This window comes from Lathyrus oleraceus, chromosome 7 (genome assembly GCF_024323335.1).
Source record: "Lathyrus oleraceus cultivar Zhongwan6 chromosome 7, CAAS_Psat_ZW6_1.0, whole genome shotgun sequence".
Lineage (NCBI taxonomy): Eukaryota > Viridiplantae > Streptophyta > Magnoliopsida > Fabales > Fabaceae > Lathyrus > Lathyrus oleraceus.
Window position 1 is genome coordinate 171468501 of NC_066585.1, and position 20527 is coordinate 171489027.

A 20527-nucleotide genomic window follows, 5' to 3' on the forward strand; every position below is an offset into this window, starting at 1 on the left:
TGCTATGTTTATTTGCTGCACGCTAAGGACGAATCCTTAGATAAATTCAAAATTTATAAAACTGAAGTTGAAGTGCAACAGAATGTGTTGATTAAAACATTACGTACAGATAGAGGTGGTGAATATTATGATCCTGTATTTTTCCAATCCGTAGGAATCATTCATGAGACTATGGCACCTTATACACCTCAACAAAATGGTGTGGCTGAAAGGAAAAATAGAGTGCTTAAGGAAATGGTGAATGCCATGTTATCTTACACTGGTTTGAGTGAAGGGTTTTGGGGAGAAGCTATGTTAACGGCTTGCTATTTGTTAAATAGGGTTCCTAATAAAAGGAACAAGACTACCCCATATGAACTTTAGTATAAGAAATGACCCAACTTAACATTTCTACGTGTTTGGGGTTGTAGGGCCGTGGTTAGACTCCCGGACCCAAAAAGGAAAACCTTGGGTGAAAAGGGTGTAGCTTGCATCTTTGTTGGATATGCTGAGCACTCCAAGGCCTATAGGTTTTATGTTATAGAACCTAATGACTCGATTTCTATTAACACGATTATAGAATCGAGAGATGCCATATTTGATGAGAATTGTTTCTCTTCTATACCTAGACCAAAGGACTCTATACCTAATTCAGATGAATCTCTAAGGGATGATCATTCAAATGATGTGCCAAGTGAGACACTTGAACCCCGTAGGAGCAAAAGAGCTAGAAAATCTAGATCTTATGGATCTGATTTTCAACTATATTTAGTTGAAGGATCAAAGGATCAGATTGACACTCAATACTATTATTGCTATAGTATAGAGGAGGATCCAAGAACGTATGATGAAGCTGTGAAATCTCGAGATTCTGCTTTTTGGAAAGAAGCAATTGACGAAGAGATTGGTTCTATCATGGAAAATAATACTTGGGTGTTATCTGATTTATCACCAGGTTGCAAACCATTGGGTTGCAAATGGATCTTCAAAAAGAAGATGAAAGTCGATGGTACAATTGATAAGTTTAAAGCTAGATTAGTTATCCAAGGCTTCAGACAAAAGGAAGGGATTGATTATTTCGATACCTATGCTCTTGTTGCCCGTATCACTACTATTAGATTGTTGATTGCCTTGGCGGCTATTCATAATCTAGTGATTCATTAAATGGATGTCAAAACAGCATTTCTGAATGGTGATTTGGAGGAAGAAGTGTATATGAAGCAACCTGAAGGATTTGTAATGCCTGGTAATGAGCATAAAGTGTGTAAGCTAGTTAAGTCGTTGTATGGGCTGAAACAAGCTCCGAAGCAGTGGCATCAAAAGTTTGATGAGGTTGTTTTGTCTAATGGTTTCATTCTAAACCAAGCTGACAAATGTGTATATAGCAAATTTGATACTTCCGGTAAAGGAGTTTTCATTTGTTTATATGTTGATGACATGTTGATCTTTGGCACCGACCAAAATCAAGTTGATAAAACGAAGAATTTCTTGTCATCAAAGTTCTCCATGAAGGATATGGGAGAAGCGGACGCTATTCTTGGTATTAAGATTAAACGGGAGAATAAGGGGATTGTAATTATGCAATCTCATTACATTGAGAAAATACTCAAGAAGTTCAATTATGAAAGTTGTTCTCCAGTAAGTACTCCCATGGATCCGGGAGAAAAGCTTATGCCAAATACAGGTAAACCTGTGGATCAACTCGAATATTCAAAAGCTATAGGCTCTTTGATGTATGCTATGATTAGCACTAGACCGGATATTGCTTATGCGGTTGGAAAGTTGAGTAGATTTACTAGTAATCCTAGTAGACATCATTGGCATGCGATAACTAGGGTATTCAAGTACTTGAAGGGTACAATGAATTATGGATTGTCATATATGGGATTTCCTTCGGTGTTGGAGGGTTATTCGGATGCTAGTTGGATAAATAATGCTGAAGATTCATCCCCTACAAGCGGATGGGTGTTCTTGCTTGGGGGAGGTGTCATCTCATGGGCTTCCAAGAAGCAAACATGTATAACTGGTTCCACAATGGAATCTGAGTTTGTAGCATTAGTTGCTGCTGGTAAAGAAGCAGAATGGCTAAGGAATTTGGTATATGAGATTCCGATATGGCCTAAACCGATATCACCAATTTCTATCCGTTGTGATAGTACTGCCACATTGGCTAAAGCTTATAGTCAAATATACAATGGAAAGTCTAGACATTTGGGTGTTAGACATAGTATGATTAGGGAATTAATCATGAATGGGGTGATATCTATTGAGTTTGTCCGGTCGCAACAAAACTTAGCTGACCACTTGACGAAGGGGTTAGCTAGAGACTTAGTGAAGAAGTCGGTAATTGGGATGGGATTAAAGTCCATTTAAATCTATTAGCTATGGTATACCCAATTCCCTTCTAATACAACATTAGAAGCAGAATTCAATGTGGAAAGATCATAGTTAGAGATTGGAGCAATTGTGTTTATCTTCCCAAGGTATGTGCTCAGACCTGCAAGTGATGGCTAGGTTGAATTATATCTTCTTAATGGTTCTTTTGGAAAATTGCAAATGCAGGTGCAAGATTAAAAGAATCACCTATGTGAGCATGAAGTTTTGCCGCTTCAAGAAGCTTGGACTTGGCTTCCTATATGCTTATGATAAGGACACATGGCTTGTAAAGTGTCAAGTATGAATAGTAGAGTATTGTAAGAAACATATGTGTACTATATCTTCAGACACTCAAATGGATTGACGGGTTCAATCGAGATGACACCCCGATTTTCGAGTATTTGGAATGTGTATTTGTACTAAGATGAAAATTCAATCGCAAGACATTTCATTTATGCATTTGTTTGATCGTTATACCTGTGTGTTATACCCTTGTATATATTATTGTATATACTGAGTAAATCAAGGATTACACTAAAATGGGGGGGATTTATTGGTGATTTTAGTATCATCAATGTATTTTAGTAGTAATGTGATTTACTATAGGCCGATGCAATTATGTGTTAAAGCTTGGAAACGAGTTAGGGGTAGTGCGGAGTGCACGCTCGTCGAGCCAACGTATAATTGAATGCGAATAATTGAAACGGGGTTCCAAGGGGCGAAGCCGTTTCTGAAATTTTCTTTTGAATAGTTGAACCCTTTCCCAACCGACGTAACCGTTTCTGAACAGTTGCGTCTTTTCGGTTTCTGTTATTGATCTCCTATATAAGGAGTCATTTGGCCTCAGTTTAAAAAAGCATAACGAAACCAAACTTTCTCTCTACATTCCTGAACATTTCTCTTTGCCAGAAACAAATTGTTCTTCAAGAATTATCCCCACAAAGATTTCGTGAACCCAGGCAAGAATAGGATCGAAATACTTTGTTCGGAAAGTGTACGAACACGATTCTTCGAAGTTATCCAGGATTATCATACCCGATTTTCTAACAAGCTAAACTAATTTCAACGTTCAAAATCTACATTGCAACATGAAAGACAATTGCATCTTCGTGATGAGTTAGATTACAAAAAGATCATGAGGCCATTCAAAATCTACATGCAACATGATTTACAATTATTCATACATGGAATTGATGGATGTGGATTTTGATGAAGCCATTGTTGGAATGATAAAGAAGACACGACAACTTTGTTTTGCTTGGGAAGGAGAAAATGCAGTGTATCGATAACCCTAGCCGTATTTATAAATAACATTTTGGGCCCACCAAATATAATAGCCTATTTTGGGAATAAATTGAATGTTTCCCAATTTATTTCGAGGGTTTTTTAATGTAACTTATATGTTTCTTACGCATCACACGAAAATTCTAAAATGCCTCCTAGTTTTCGGAGATACATCTCCGGGCGCATCCAACACACAAAACACTGGCTATTCTGAGATGCATCTCCAGAATATTTCAAGAAATATATTCATAATTGATCAGTTCAGTACAATTTACGGAACTACATCTCCGGAAATTTGAACAAGATTTTGAAATATTATATCACTTTTGCATGTTAGATATTTTCGAAGATGCATCACCGAAATAATTTGATAAAAAAAACAGTTGCATGATCACACAACCATTATTGTCATTGTTGTTTTCCTTTACAAACCCTCGCAAAAAAACTCTTCCATTCTCAATCCATTTTTTTCACTCCAAATCTCAAAACTTGTGGTTCATCATATCAAAGGGAGGAAACTAATTTTGAATTTCAGATAAAGATCATTTATTTCACACTGCATTGTTCACATTAATCCTATATTTTGTTTGAAAAAACGAGCATTGTGTCCAAAAATACATCTTCGGAACGAGTATGAACATTTACAGAGATGCATTTTCAGAACTAGTCTGTGTTCATTTTCCAACTCTGTTTTTAGCAGTGGTGCTTATATATTATTATGTTGTAATTGTTTTCATTAGATATGTTGTACCACGATGTTTTCCCAAAATAAGTTGTTTCTCCGAATGTCCAAGGTGTTGTTGTGAAAGTGGTAGATATTGGGAACCAATTTAAAAACGAACAATATTTTGAATCTCATGATCAAATGCTTCAGTGGATTCATATGGAGACCGTTAAACTTGAATTTGATGTGGTTATTAGAAGGTCCGATAATGGTTCGGATAGAAGATGAGGTTTTGTGATAAAGGTTCGGATAGAAGATACAAAATTCATCATCTCCTACCTTACGGAGACAATCGAAAGATTGTGAAGCTCGAGTATCGATCACCGTCGATTGACAATGGGAGGAAGATTGAGTTCCGAAAATTTGAGCTCAAGACGTAAGCAAAAGTAAGAGCTATGTGGAATACATATTTTCGTTTCGAAACAAAAGTTTCGCTCAATTTGGAAGCGACGATTTCAAGTTCGGTCGAAGATATTGGGAAGATATTTAAGCGTTCACCTAGATATTGAAGTAATGTTACATTTTATGTTGAAATGATCTTTGTAATCTTAATTTTATTTTATAAATCTTAATTTCATTTTAGAGAATTACATGTTTTTGATTCTGCTATTGATGTGTCTGTCTTACAGAAATGTAACAACGGAAATATTTCGGAGATGTATCTCCGAAATAAATAAAAATAAATAATAAAGCCTCACTCATAATGATATATGTTTAGTGTGTGATGGAGTACGTTCGGAGATATATCTCCAAAAATTGGAAGGATTTTTGGATTTTTGCGTGATACTTAAAAAACATATATGGTGTATTAAAAAATCCTCTTTATTTTTAAGGATTATTACTCATTCATAACACCTTTACCAAAATATTACTCAAACCTTGTGGTATTTAAATTAACTTTTATTCACTCTATCAAATATCTATTACAAATTCTTTAAAATATTTAATTGTAAATTCATTTCACACTTTGGAAAATACCACAAGTTCAGTGATTACATTCACGTAACTCAGTTTTTTTTTAATGTTCAAAATGAACAAAAATTATTATTATAACTTTTTTAATAACTTATTCATATATTTATTAAACATCTAATATCTTTTTCTTTCATAATTCGTTATTAATTTTTTCCAATTTATTATTTATATAACATATTATTTTATAAATACTTATTTAAAATATAAATTGTTTTACTCTATTTTCTAATGACCAATTTTTACTTTAAATATATTTACTAATACATAAATTTAACATAGTATTTAAATTTTTTTACAATATTTTCTCATTAAATAAGTTTTGCCTTTGAAATTTTCCATCCAATTTACATTTATTTTCTTTATAGTTATATACTAAATTATTTAGCACAATAATTATTTTTTTTATTGTAATTTTAAAAAATGGTAAGAATTTCGCGTATCACACCCGCATCTATGCAAATGCACGGATATCCCGGTAATTGTATGTCAGATATTTTCGAAGATGCATCTCCGAAATAATCTGATAAGAAAAATAGCTACATGATCACATAACCATTGTTGTCATTGTTGTTTTTCTTTAATTTACAAACCCTCGCAAAAAATTCTTCCATTCTCAATCCATTTTTTCACTCCAAATCTCAAAACTTGTGGTTCATCATATTAAAGGGAGGAAAAGAAGTTAAAATTTCAGGTAAAGATCCTTTATTTCACACTACATTGCTCACATTAATCCTATATTTTGTCTGAAAAAACGAGCGTTGTGTACGGAGATGCATTTTTAGAACTAGTCTGTATTCATTTTCCAACTCAGTTTTCAAAAGTGACGCTTATATACTGTTATGTTGTAATTGTTTTGATTAGATATGGTGCACCACGATGTTATCACAAAACAAATTGTTTCTCCGAATGTCCAAGGTGTTGTTGTGAAATGGTAGATGCTGGGAACCAATTTAAAAACGAGTAATAGTTTGAATCTCGTGATCAAATGTTTCAATAGATTCGTATGAAGACCTCGAAACTTGGATTTGATGTGGTTATTAGAAGGTCCGATAATGGTTCGGATAGAAGATACAAAATTCATCATCTCCTACCTTACGGAGACAATCGAAAGATTGTGAAGCTCGAGTACCGATCACCGTCGATTGACAACGGGGGAAGGTTGAGTTTCGAAAATTTAAGCTCAAGACGCAAGCAGATGTAAGGGTTATGTGAAATACGTATTTCTTTCGAAACAAAAGTTTCGCTCGAGTTGGAAGTGACGATTTCAAGATCGGTCGAAGATATTGCGAAGATGTTGAAGCGTCCACCTAGATATTAAAGTAATGTTGCATTTTATGTTGAAATAATATATGTAATCTTTATTTTATTTTATAAATCTTAATTTCATTTTCGAAAATTACATGTTTTTTGTTCTGTCATTGATGTGTATGTGTTACAGAAATATAACAACGAAAATATCTTGGAAATGTATCTCCGAAATAAAAATAAAAATAAAATAATATGACGTCACTCAGAATGATCTCTATTGTGTGTGTTGGAGTGAGTTCGAAAATACATCTCTAAAAATTGAAAGAATTTTTAATGTTTGCATGGTCTAAAAAACATATTAAATGTATTAAAAAATCCTCTTATTTTTATTGTTACTCATTCATAGCACCTTTACCAAAATATTACTCAAAATGTGTGGTTTTAAATCAACTTTTATTCACTGTATCAAATGTCTATTACAAATTCTTTAAAAGATTTAATTATAAATTCATTTCAGGGAAACACCCTTGCCTCAATGTTGATTACTGTTCTACTTATTGGTATTAAGAATGCTAATTCTGTGCAAAAATTGGTGAGCACAGAGAGAGTAGTCTTCTATAAGGAAAATTCTGCAGGAATGTATTCTTCTCTGGCATCTACTATTGGGCAGGCAAGTGACTTTTTCTTTACTTTTATTTTATAATCATAAATTCTATCTGACTTCTTTTTGTTGTAAACACTTAAAGCCCCCTAGAGTAGTAGCTGATACAATCAGTTTCAAAAGTAACAAACAAAACATGAGTTAGTTTGGCAGTTAATTCGTTTAACAGAATCCAAACACATTTTCTAACTAACTAACTAACATTTTGCTTCCTTTTCATCAACATAGACTACCCAGCTTGCTTATATACATTCTCACAAATACATTCTCATCATTCATATTCATTCAACACACAGTTACTTTCTTTCTTCACTCACTCCCACATAATCAAGAGTTCTCCACAAGGCAAGTGCTACTGAATCATAACCATCTTTAGCAACTGAAGCATCTTTATCATGAAAAACTCACATTCTTTTATTTGTTTACACAGCCACCTTTTAGTCTGAGAATTATCAGGGAGAAGAAGAAGAAGAAAGAAACCAAATTCTCAATCTCACATTGAGCAAGGTTAGTGCTATTTCATATTATATATCTTTCTTGTATAGAAAAGGAAATAATGATTTTCTTTTTATATATGTACCAGATCGAAGTGGTAATTAATATAATTCATTCAATTGTGTAGAAAGATGGATGGTATAACTGATCACAACGGTAAACAAATAATGTTATCTGATAGTGAAGATGATGATCTTCCAGCAACCCCTCAAAGAAGAATAAGAGCACTTGTTGTGGACACTGACGACCACCTTCGAGAGATTCATGCAGATATGTTGAAAAGACTTGGTGTGGAAACTCGTTCAGTGAAAACTGGCCAAGAAGCTCTAGAAATAATTCGTTACGATGAAATCTATGACTTAATTCTCCTTGCTAGGCATTTTCCTGTCATTGATGGGGTTCAGGTACCTACATTTGTCTCTCTTTATTCATTTCATGTGGTATATGAATAATATACTGATAATGAGATTCATTCATGTGTTTTATGCAGGTGACGAAGATGCTGCGGGACATGGAGTACCCTGCAACGATTGTTGGGGTGACGCGTCGGCTTACAGAATCACAATGGGAAGAATTTTTTAGTGCAGGGCTAGATGATTGCATTGATTACGAGACACCTGTGAGCGCGAAAACGCTTGCATTCGTTGTTGAAACTACTCCCCGTCGCCAAACCTGGAAGCTAAGAAATGTTTATAGTACAGTTTACCAATCTTTTCTCGGTCCTCGTCCAGCTTCTGGTTCTGGTTCTGGTTCAAGTTCTACTTCTAGAAAAGATTAAGTTGCATGCATCTGCATGGCCTTTACAGGATGATCCATCCATATTGTACAAAAATAATTGATTGTGTGTATGTCAAAAGATGTTTCTGTTAATGATGAATGTGAAGATTATACAAATTGTTATATTAATTATTTCTAAAATGTGATACTTATAAATGTATCTGTAGGCTGGCCACAACACAACCTTCATCTTTTGACATAAAAAATATGAAGTTTAAATTTAGGTAACTTGAGTCGCAAATGGTGAAAGAGCACTTAAAGATATGTATTATTATTGGCGAAATCTAGATCAAAATTCTTAAAGGACGAAACTAGTTGATAGAAAATAGTTGATATGCCTCAATATTTTAAAAAACAGAAATTTTTATGAGTAAAAACTAGTGAGATACCCGTGCTATCGCACGGGTTCCGTCGGGATTTATATTATATGATTGTCACTATTATTTTTCAAATTTATATATATTTATTAAGTTCATTAATATTTATATAATTAAAAATATATTGCATAAACAATTTTTTTATAAAATATGCGAGCGAACATTTTTTTTTTGTCAAATTAATGAATCATTTAATATGTGAGAAACATTTGTGTGAAAATGTTGGATAAAATAAAAGGGCAGATTTATATAGTTATTCTGGACAAATAGTATAGTAAACTTTAGTTCGAAAAGTATTCTGGATCTTAAAACTAAAATGAATTTAAAACTAAAATAAATTGAAATTTGAAACATTCTTAAATAAAAAAAAAACAATAGAAATTTCAACCATAGTCCAATTATTCAAAGTAAAAAAATTGCTATCAAAAGTTAACAAACAACTGTGTCTTTGGTCGAATGAGGATCAAGTAGTCTCATTCAATTGAATTGTGTGTGACCACATGATGGCTAGCATGCCTGCATGACAAACAAATACAATTCATGAGTTTAAGTGAATGTCTCATAAGATGAAAAGTAAAATAACATTAGTAGCATAAAGCATTAGAAGGATGTTCATACAAAAGAACCATTTGACTCATATACAGTAAGCATGATAATTTATTTAATTTCATATAGTCGAGGTAAGCAAAAAAGTTATTGAATAAAGTAGAAAGTAATTAAATTGTTGTCAAAATATAATAAGATAAAAAGCTTACCGGTTAACCAAGTGCTTCGAAGACCTCCTTGTACACAACATTTGTAGTAGTCGAACACGGTGAATTGTCCTTGTCATGGATTAGGATTTTTAGCCCACTTTTGCTCTTAACTCGTGAAATAGCAACATACAACTGACCATGACTAAATACTGGAGTAGGCAAGTACAATCCAACACTATCAAGTGATTGACCTTGGGATTTATTAATTGTCATTGCATAGGAGACAATTATTGGAAATTGTCTCTGAATCAACTTAAATGGCCAAGGTGAATCAGACGGTGACATAGACATTCTTGGAATGTAAAAAATGTTACCTATGTTCTTTCCAGACATGATCTTTGCCTCTATGACATGATTTGCTAACCTTGTAACAATTAATCTTGTTCCATTGCACAGTCCATCAACCTGGTCCAAATTTCTCATTAGCATAATAGGTGTACCGACCTTCAATTTGATCTTATGATTTGGAATTCCTGACGTTCTTAATTTACTAAGAAATTCCGGAGTTAAAACTTCATAAGATTCATTATAAGTTGTGTCTGTTCTATCAATTGAATCGAAACTCAAATACTCTTTCTCTTCCCCTGAAATATCCGTTCATAAAACAAAACATAAAACATTATTAAAAATAATTGCTATAGTGTATTGTTTTATGTTTAGAAAAGATAAAAGCTAACTAACATTTACCTGGTATCAGATCCAATATGTAATCATTGATTCTATCCACAACTTCAATGGTTGAGGCAAGAATGGCTTTTCCTTGTAAGAACGTAACATCTTGAAATTTTTCCAACAAATTCGGATATGTGTAATCAACGATAGCCCTTATTGGATCTTCAAAATTTGAAATTAATAATTCTTTTGGAATTTCTATATCAACCAATCCATCATTTGGTTCAGAAATCTTACCATCACCAACTTGCAATATCCATTTTGAGAATTTTGCTAGTTTATCAGAACTTGTATTATCCCTTCCATGTCGAAGTCTCATATTCTTTGTGAGCTTTAGAACCTGACAATATTCCCAAACATAGGATGAGCTAATAGATGCATGGACAATATCAGAACGACTTGCTCTAGGAACAACTGGAAGAATCTGTCGGAAATCTCCTTCGAAAACAACAACCTTTCCACCAAAAATTGCATTTTGGAAACCCTTTTTGCTCATGACATCTTTTAGGGTTTTATCCAATGCCTCAAAGCAGTGCCTATGAGACATAGGTGCTTCATCCCATATTATGACATCGGTGGCTTCAAGTAGTTGTGAATGATCAGTGTCTTTGTCGATATTGCAAGTTGAGTTGTCAAGTGTCGGCACGGGTATTTTGAACTTTGAATGTGCGGTTCTTCCACCTGGCAATAATAATGATGCTATCCCACTTGAAGCAACAGTAAGAACAATTTTTTTCTGTGAACGAAGGGCACTTGATAGTGTTCTCCACATGAAATTTTTGCCGGTTCCTCCGTAACCATGTAAAAAAAACACACCTCCTCTTTTTTTGTTGACAGCATCCATGATGGTATGATATATTGCAAGTTGTTCATCTTTAAATTATCAAGTTATAATTATAAGTAGAAAAAATATAAGAGATTTTTAAATTCATAATAAAAATAAAATATGTCACCTGTAAGTGCATGAAAAAGCTCTTCGAAATTCTTTTGCTCTTTCTCAGCATTGTAATCAAGTTCGTCGTAAATCAGCCGGTTGCCAACATGCTTTGTGACATAGTTATCCGGATATGGCATACATGTAAATTCATGTAAACTTCTTCTATTTGATTGCATCATATTTTCAATCTCAATGAGTGTCAAATTCTTTAACTCAGTAGTGTCTGATAGTTGCAATTCTGTCAACATTTTATAAGCAGTTATATAGTAACAATTTGAATATATATAATAAAATACATATACAACCTGAAAGTGTATATCTAATATTATTACAAAAATTTCAACGGATAGCATTAGATAAGTAGTTAGATTCAACTTAGAAACATTATTCTAAAATTTGAAGATCAAATTCAACACAAAATTGTATTTTAATTAGTTAGGAATATGAATGCATATAATGTTCCTGTAAGGAACAACATACTTACAAAATATAGGATATATATGAATTGTTAGGTAATATTTAACAAATAGGTATTGTATGTATCTTAATCATGTCTGCCATTAGTTACTTAATAGTTAACATATAATGTATGATGTAATATTAATCAAATTCTGTTTACACTTAGTTTTATGATGCGCAGAGCTAATTAATTAATATAAAACATATGGGTCAACACAAATTCATATATGAAAGATATAAAATATTTTGATAATTAGTAAAGACATTCTCTATAAAATAAAATAAGTTAAATAAATATTCAAACTATTGCATATAGTGCAGACCAAAACTATTTCTTCAAAGGAAAAACAAATAATGGAAATTTACCTCTTGTATTAGTATTCTGTCTCTGTTGATATAAAATACCGTTAGATAAAGTCCTCCAGGTTTGTTCCCAAACATGACGTGGCCTATTCACTGTACCGGATAGCAACATCGTAACAAATAACTTTCTCAAAAAATGTTCAGAACCCCAATCTTTTGCTTCATTTATCGCTGCAACATATTCACTGTCATCGTTAAGAAATCTCATATGGAAGCATGCATCCCTAAAGCTATCCTGAACCTTTCCATCAACGAATTTTATATCTTCATAGAAAGTAGGGCCCTTGACAACTGTCAGCATCATTCTCAAATAATACAACTCACCGGTACTTGGAGGAACCCAAATTAGGCGGCCAATAGTATGACCCCTTTTTCGTGGTCTCCACCGTCTATATCTTCTATCATATACAAACTTTGACAGAAATTGAGAGTAAGTTAAATTTTGTGCCTCAAAGTATATTTTGTTTGCTTCCATCCACGCCGTAAACATTGATTCTTTCACACTTGGTTTGTCAAGCACCTCATCAATCAATTCATAATCAGTATAGTAAACAGAATTATCTCCCTCAAGATGGAAGTACAACCTCTCAACTGTTGGTGACCTACCATGAATAGGAAATGAAAAAAGCCTCCAACACGCTTCACTTGGTGAACATATCTACAATCAAGATATTGCTTGATTTCATCAACATTTCTTATGACCGAAGTTCCATCAGATTCAGTTTGGACAACCGCAGCAGTAATTCTATCATAACCTTTGTTAATATACTTGAATAAGTACTTAATAGAAGTACTCTGATTACACCACTCCATATTGACGTGTGCTTGATATTTTTTCAACAAATATGGATTATAAGGAACTACATACCTGTTATCAAGTTGAACTTGTTTTTTCATAACCGTATTACCGGTTTCTCTTCTTCGGTACATAGGATATCCATCTTGATCAACAATGGTCTGGGGCTGAAACTTTTTGGGAAAGTATTTTGAGCACTTTCCATCTTTCATGCAGGGTGAAGACCTGTTTACTATACCACATGGACCATGGATCATATGTGTCTTTACCAAATCATATAGTGGCTTATCATCTTGTTCTGTTGGTATCTCTGCTGAAATGATCTTGTCTATATCATCTGGAGTTGGATACTTGCTGGAGGGATGCAAGAATAAAAGGATATGGGAATGTGGTAAACCCCGCTTTTGAAATTCAATTGTGTATATATCTGCAATAAAATGAGTTTATCATTAAATATTCGGATAATACGTATATCATTAGATAAAATAATTAGAATTAAAACTTACATGCAACAACTCTCCCTAACACATGCTTTTTTGTTAGATCACACAACAACTCATCAAACTTAATCTTGAAGACTCTAGAAATGATATTCGGACGATCTTGAGAATTCAAGTTATTTTTGGCAACCAATCTCTGAATTTCAGGCCAGTTAGGATTGCAAGTAAATGTGATAAAAAGATCCGGAAAACCAAAGTGACTACAAATAACCATGCCATCAAAATAAAGTTGTTCCATGAACCTTCGACTTCCAACATAAGTCGACGGTAAAACGACTCTTTTACCTTTGTTGGAACCTTGAGTGTTGGCATTCTGTTCTCCATCATTCAAATTGCCATATTTAGAAACACGCAACCTTTTTTAATGTTTTCTTATATAATTTAATCTTTGGGACTCCATCATCGTAAATCCATCAACCAAGGATTGTTGAAACAACCGTCTTGACAGTAATAGTGTTTGTGCTTCATTATTCCTAGATTGAATCCTAAAAGCAAGTCATTCTCTAATTGTAAGCTTATTCCTCTTCATTGGTTTTTTTTGAATTAGTTTCCCTAAGAAGAACGCCAACTCTAAATCCATCTTCACCGTAAGGAAACAACAGTGGATACTGGTATGACAAATAACTTGGATGAAACTCACTTATTCTTTTCAGTTGTCCACTCTGTCTCTCAAGAAGAATATCTCTTTTATGACCTGTATCAACATCACCAACGATAAGTGCGGCAACCTCTGAAACAGTTGGATGGTTGTAGATCCTGCCGTCTGTTGATCTGTCAGAGATTAATTACAACTTAAGATCAGGTAAACTGCAATTTTTCAATCTATCTGTTGCCATCCTAAAAGACTTAGCTTGTGTGTTGAACTTATCCAACATAAGCTTCAATCTTTTAACAGTATCTGGAATAATATAGGGGTTGTTCCTGCATATTGATTTTCCAAAGGTTAGTCTATTCAAAATCTATTAATAGTATACTGTGATGGCATATTTTTTAGAATTATGGAATTTTTAATCATGAAGTAAATCGTATGAAGAATATAAACTCACCCTATTGCTTCAATTCTATTCTGAACCTCATTGTCGGTGTCGAAAATGTATAGTTGAGCAAACTTTGGAGATTCTCCAGGTAAAGGAAGCATGCTCCCAATTCGATCGCAGACTTGTCCATGTATTCTTAGATTAGGTGGTCCCCTTCCATCTTGAAATCTGTTGTGACCTTCATACCCGATGATGTAAAAGCAAATATCATGTTGTACAATCGACAATATTGCTGATAATTTATACTTTCGCTTTCGCTATTATCAAACAATAAACGCCAAAGTAATAATGGTGGTGTTTTCAAAAGTGGCAAAACAACTTTTCCGTTTTCGCAACATAGTTGGAACTTAGGAACTGAACAATTCTTTCCTTTCTTCGTTTTTTCTTGATACCACATAAGTGCTCCACAATGTGTGCACTCAACTGTAGGATCACCAATATCAGAATAATCTATTTAAAAGAAACGTTTTTGAATATTATAATGCATTTATTAAATTTACTAAGTCTGTTAAATGAAAAGTTATAAGTAAAACAAATGTTAGAGTTAAACATACCAATATTGCAAGAATCAATTGATGAGGAATTGTATTGAAAGGCTTCGTCATCATCAAGACTGGAACTGGAATCATAATTTCCATCTGCAACATTAACTTCGCAAGAGCTGTCACTGATAGAATCATCAGTGGATGTATCATCAACAGAGTTATGCATAGCAATGTTAAAATTTGGAACAGAATTGAAAGTAGATGCATCATGTACAGGAGAATTGGGTGTGGATGAAGAAGAGGGATCATGATTCTCATTGGCAAAATAATTTAAAAGTTTCACACTCATGGATTGAATAGCACCCACATTCATTTGTTTTTTGGATTTGTAAGCAGAAGTACTTGGTTGCGCACTCATGTTCAAGTTTCTTGCATTAGAATGTGGAGAAGTTATATTGGAAGGTGGTGTTACTAAATGAGTAAATGATGGAGTATTGATCCTGAAACAACTTGGAGAATTCTTGTCAAAGTTCTCATCATGAGATTGTGAGATTCTTCTTTGCAGAATTTGTTTTCTCCTTTCCCGTGCAAAAGCCGCAACCTGTTTTGTAGAGACACTTTCAAAATTCTTCATTGAAATACCATTGCCTGTTGCAATTCCAGGAGAATGTGAAAACATATTTCTTTCATTAAGAACAGTTGAAGTTATATTAGACAGTAGTGTTCTGATGATTGGCCTCGATGGAGCGTAGTACATCTGAGAAGCTTCATAGTGGTTATAAAAGTTATCTATGTTTCGGAGTTTTTTCGATCTTCTATCTTTAAGAATTTGCTTCCTTTTACGCCGTGCCAAAGCTGCAATTTCTTTATTGGAGTTAGCATGTGGTTCCATTTCGTTGGAGAATTGTAGTGAATGTAGATGATGATATCAGATTATCTTAAGAAGAATAGAAACCATGTTAGAATATAACAAAAGTTGGAAATCTTTATGTTTGGGTGGTAGCCATTCTAACAGGAACAAAGCTTCTACCTATAACATGCCGCAAGAACAATTAGAGTAAAAGTCATGAACCTAAAAGCTAATAGTCATGCAAGTTTTAATGTTCTTTTTTTAAAAAATTAGTCTTATAAATTAAATCATATAGTAGTATATTCATGCAGTAAAAGAAAATGGTTTAAAATATCATTTGGTATTGATTTAATAATTAGTTTTTGTTACATTAATAATTGGTAAGCCTATTCAATATATTATGTGGTATTGGTTTTCTAATTATATATATAAGATATTATTATAATATAGAGTTATGATTAATGGTACATAGGTAGACTAAAAGACACACTTAAAAAGTAAAAAAAGCATGCATAACTCATTATAATCTTAGCATTGTAAAACGCAGAAGCATTGGAAAACATGAAAAGTTTTTGTGTGCATTAGAAGTAATATTGACACATGCAAAACCTTATAGTGACACTTATTTTATATTCTCATCATTCAATACTACAACATAGCTACACTACCTATAAGACACATTGTAATATCACATCAAACTTTCACTTTCTACAAACAATGGGCTAATCTACTTTAAATATCCAATAGAAGATTTAAAGACTAAGCAAGTAAGATAAAAAATATATACTCCCTCTGACCTTATAAAAAAAATTTAATTACTTATAAAAAAAAATATTTTAAAATTTGCTAAAGTATAAAGAATATTTAAAAATATGTAAAGTTATACTAAAAAATTTAATTACTTATAAAAAAAATATTTTAAAATTTGCTAAAGTATAAAAAATATTTAAAAATATGTAAAGTTATACTAAAAAATTTGCTAAAGTTCAAACGGATGAAAATGACATTTTTTAATATCCTGGCCATAGAAAAAATAATAATTTATTACTCTGTAGTTTTATAGACTATTAAATGTTGCTACAACAAAATACTGTTACAACAGTGCTTCAATTATAAAACTTGATCCTAAAATGTGTCTCACATAAGAGATATATTATTTCCATGATGAGAATCAGGATTTAATCCAAACAACTATAACATTATTTCTGATATATTTGTTTGAAGAACCAAAAACATCATAATTGAAACGCATAAGATAGACAAAAAATCAACTTCCAAATAGTTTGGATTGTCTTGAAACATTTGTCGATTTAAAACTAAAATATAACAAAATCAAAACTATGAAATTCCATGAAATATTACAAATAACTCAATCATCATCTATCGACCATCTTCCTTTTTTACAGGTTTCATCGTCTTCGTAGAGGAAAGTTGAACACTTTCAACATCTTCTGACGCTTCAGGATTTATACGTTTACAGGGGGTCATCACAGAATTCGCAGCATTGGGGTCGAAATCAGCAGATACAGATAAAGGTTCCTGAAAATCATGTGTGTCTTCAATTAGATATTGAAAGCAGGAATATATGACAACTAATTCGATATAAGATATAAAATATAAAATATAACTTACCGATAAACTCTTCATATCATCTTGTGAGGAAGACAATGAAATTGGAATTTTCGATACATCCTGCAGAGAGATAATGGAATTATTAGGGTATTTTTGTTAACTCAAATCAGAATTAAGATACAAATCAATGAGATTGAAACATTTGCCAATAATATGTTAATACATACCTCATGAGACTTGAAGGTGTCCTTAACTTTCTTACGTGAATCTTCATCGTCTTTAAAGCTAATAACCGAAAAACGATTAAATTTCGGTTGAAAAACAGCTCTAATTGCCAACTCCTTCTTCAACATAGCATCAAGACCAAAAGGGAATTCTAACGGATTGTCTTCACCGGCCTAAATTTCAGCAAAAAATATACATATTAACAAAATATATTATTAGCAATTTCTTGTACAACATTTGAAGACACTCATATTACCTCCACTAATTCATTTTTCATCTGTAGAGCAGATTTTCCAATTAACTTGAAACAGTCACTATCCCAAAAGACGAAACGGGACTTGAATTTACCATCAACTCCCAACACTTCAAGCTTGTACCTATATATAAATCTCATTTAAATAGATTGAACCCAATTTATAACTCCCAATGAAACAGTTTCATAACACAACGATGAATGAATACCTTGGCACGGGTTCAGAACTTATGTGATTTGCATAGCACTTAAGTTTGCCATCTTTTACAGCGACGCTCTTGGTACATTCGGCACAACCATCGTAATACCAACCGGAATTACCAACTTCAAACTTCTCCAACTTCGCTATGGTGACACATGTTGTTTCCTGTAAAATGAATTTTCACTTATATTATATAAATAACATAAAGATTAAGAACAAATTAAAGTTTCATGTGCATCCTGCATACTTGTTTAAGCATCGCGATCTCAGCCAAACTAATGACTTCGGCCTTCCATATAAATTTATCAAAATCGGAATACTGTGAGGTTTGAGTTGTTTCACTTGCAAACTTGATGAAGAAAGCTTTGACAGTTCAGCATTTAGGCTGCGAGTCATTATATAAAAGAATCAATATAGAGTAAAATTCTATCACCATGTACGACATTGTACGAAAAAATCATAAGGGAAATCTGATACGCCAAGATGTTTGTGAAATACCTATCCTTCAGCTTCTTAATTTCAACATTACTAATATCATTAATGATCAGCTTTGTGCCACTCCAAGCATTTGATACATTTAAAGGAAAACCTCCTTCAACACCAACTAAATATCAGCATAATGAAGCAAATACATTGGGTATTTAAATTATCAACAAAACACGATAACGTTTACCTTACGCAGCCTTTATCCTTGCGTTTTGTAATAGAACAACAATGTTCACATCTTCCCCATGGTTCTTGTAGTATTCATAAAATTGCAATGCAAAATTACCCCATAGTGTACACTGCACGACAATTTTGCTACCAATAAAAAAAGCAAAGATGTTGTGGTTCAATTACACCACAACAAACAAAAGCAAAACACTTTATGATTTTTAACAGAATGGAAACCAACAAAAAGGAAACGAATACAATGTAAATGGTTTTTTGAGTATACGAACTCAAATGTTTTCATACCTCATGTCAGTGATCATAAACACAAACTTGCTTTTGTTGTTATCTGAGTTTATCTGAGTCTGCAGAATTTCAGTAACTCCTCCAACTACGTCTTCAAAAGTTTGATTAACAATGTAAGCATACATACAAGATAATCCAAATAAAATAGGTGAATAATATATATAAATATCAACGTACCAACCAATACATTAGGCTGGAATTTTCCATCAGCAATGGACGCCAAACCAAGAATGTTGAAATAATCTATAGGAATCTCCGGGAGCTCCGTTTTCTTAACATAAGTTGAACCACAAAATACCAACTTGTATCCATGAGTAGTAGACTTAAAGGAGAAATCGTTGTTTGAGACTTTAAAGTTCTGCATGATATATGAAGCTCCTATGGCAAGATCGCCCACATATTTCGACACCATATGGGATGGTACAATTGCTTGTATCATATCCAGCTTTTAATCATAAAAAATAAAAATGTGCCAAATTTGTTTCAGATAATCATTAACTATATAGAAATAAGTACGAAAATTAAAACATAAACAACTAACAGTGAAAATAATACCTTAGAGTCAACCAAAATTAGTTCAAGGTGTTCTTTGTTTGACGAACTTCTCACAGTCCAGAGATGTCTACAACGAACATCAATCTTCCACAAATCTTTAGAATCGTTAATGTCCATCACGGATTCAATCGGTCGCGCCATCGTTGATGTAAATTCTGAAAAAATCTGAAACCTAATTAGTAGGTTACAATACGTTCAGAAAATAGAAGAAACATGATTATCAATGAAATTGTGGAAAGGTTATGGAGTTTACCGAATGGAAAAGTTGAAAGAGGAAGAAGAAAGAATTTGTGAATGAGTGACGAAAATAGGTTTTCAATTTGTGAATGAATTGAAAAGGGAAACAGAAAGATATCATGAATGAGTTGAAAGGGGAAGAAGAATGAATTTGTAAAGCCATGGTGTAGATAGGATTTTTTAATTCCCAAAACAATTATAAATGAAACTCAATTTTCCAAATTGAATTATAAATGAAACTCAATTTTCCAAATTGAATTGGAATTCAAAGAGGCATAAAATGAATTGGTGTCTGCGTATCCCAAAGCGTTCCTCGTGTATCCCATTTTGTATTTTGTATAAACCATATATGTGAGAATAAACTAAGAAATGACACCTCAACAAAATTAATTGCCATATCTCTAATAGTTCAGGAATTTTGAAAAAGTCAGTAATGCCCTTTTGTTTTAGTTAAAAATAGATTTGATCAAAAGGGTAAATTAGAGAGTAATTAGGGATTGTTTTTATTAGTTAGATATTAGATTAGATTGGAGAGAGTCGATTAATGATCATTTTTACAAGTAACTAACGGATACAATTTTTTTAATTGTGTTAACGCATATATATCTTTTAAAAGGTTTTTTTTGAGATACAACATCTCATAATTTCATTTATTCTATCTTTTAAACAATTTTCACCCAATTAATGAATACTCAATATGGAGAAGATACAACATCTCACAATCGCCTACCTATAGAATGCATAATTAAATTATCATGAATATATTCATTACAATT

The 20527-nt window shown here is 32.8% G+C and overlaps 2 protein-coding genes and 1 pseudogene across 2 annotated transcripts; 1 reads left to right on the forward strand and 2 right to left on the reverse strand.

The window, feature by feature from the left end:
- The first annotated feature begins 7594 nt into the window (after positions 1-7594).
- Positions 7595-8520, forward strand: LOC127102670 (two-component response regulator 24). Its single transcript, XM_051040015.1, has 3 exons — positions 7595-7754; positions 7870-8146; positions 8233-8520. The coding sequence occupies exons 2-3, from the start codon at positions 7874-7876 to the stop codon at positions 8518-8520; spliced, it is 561 nt and encodes a 186-aa protein (XP_050895972.1). The 5' UTR covers positions 7595-7754; positions 7870-7873.
- Positions 8521-9654: 1134 nt separating this feature from the next.
- On the reverse strand, positions 9655-15792 carry LOC127102671 (uncharacterized; annotated as a pseudogene).
- Positions 15793-16973: 1181 nt separating this feature from the next.
- Positions 16974-18373, reverse strand: LOC127106897 (uncharacterized). Its single transcript, XM_051044188.1, has 6 exons — positions 18250-18373; positions 18010-18167; positions 17804-17924; positions 17550-17720; positions 17383-17442; positions 16974-17289 (listed from the first exon to the last, which is right to left on the reverse strand). Exons 1-6 carry the CDS (start codon positions 18259-18261, stop codon positions 17131-17133), a joined length of 681 nt encoding a protein of 226 aa, XP_050900145.1. The 5' UTR covers positions 18262-18373; the 3' UTR covers positions 16974-17130.
- Positions 18374-20527: the final 2154 nt, after the last annotated feature.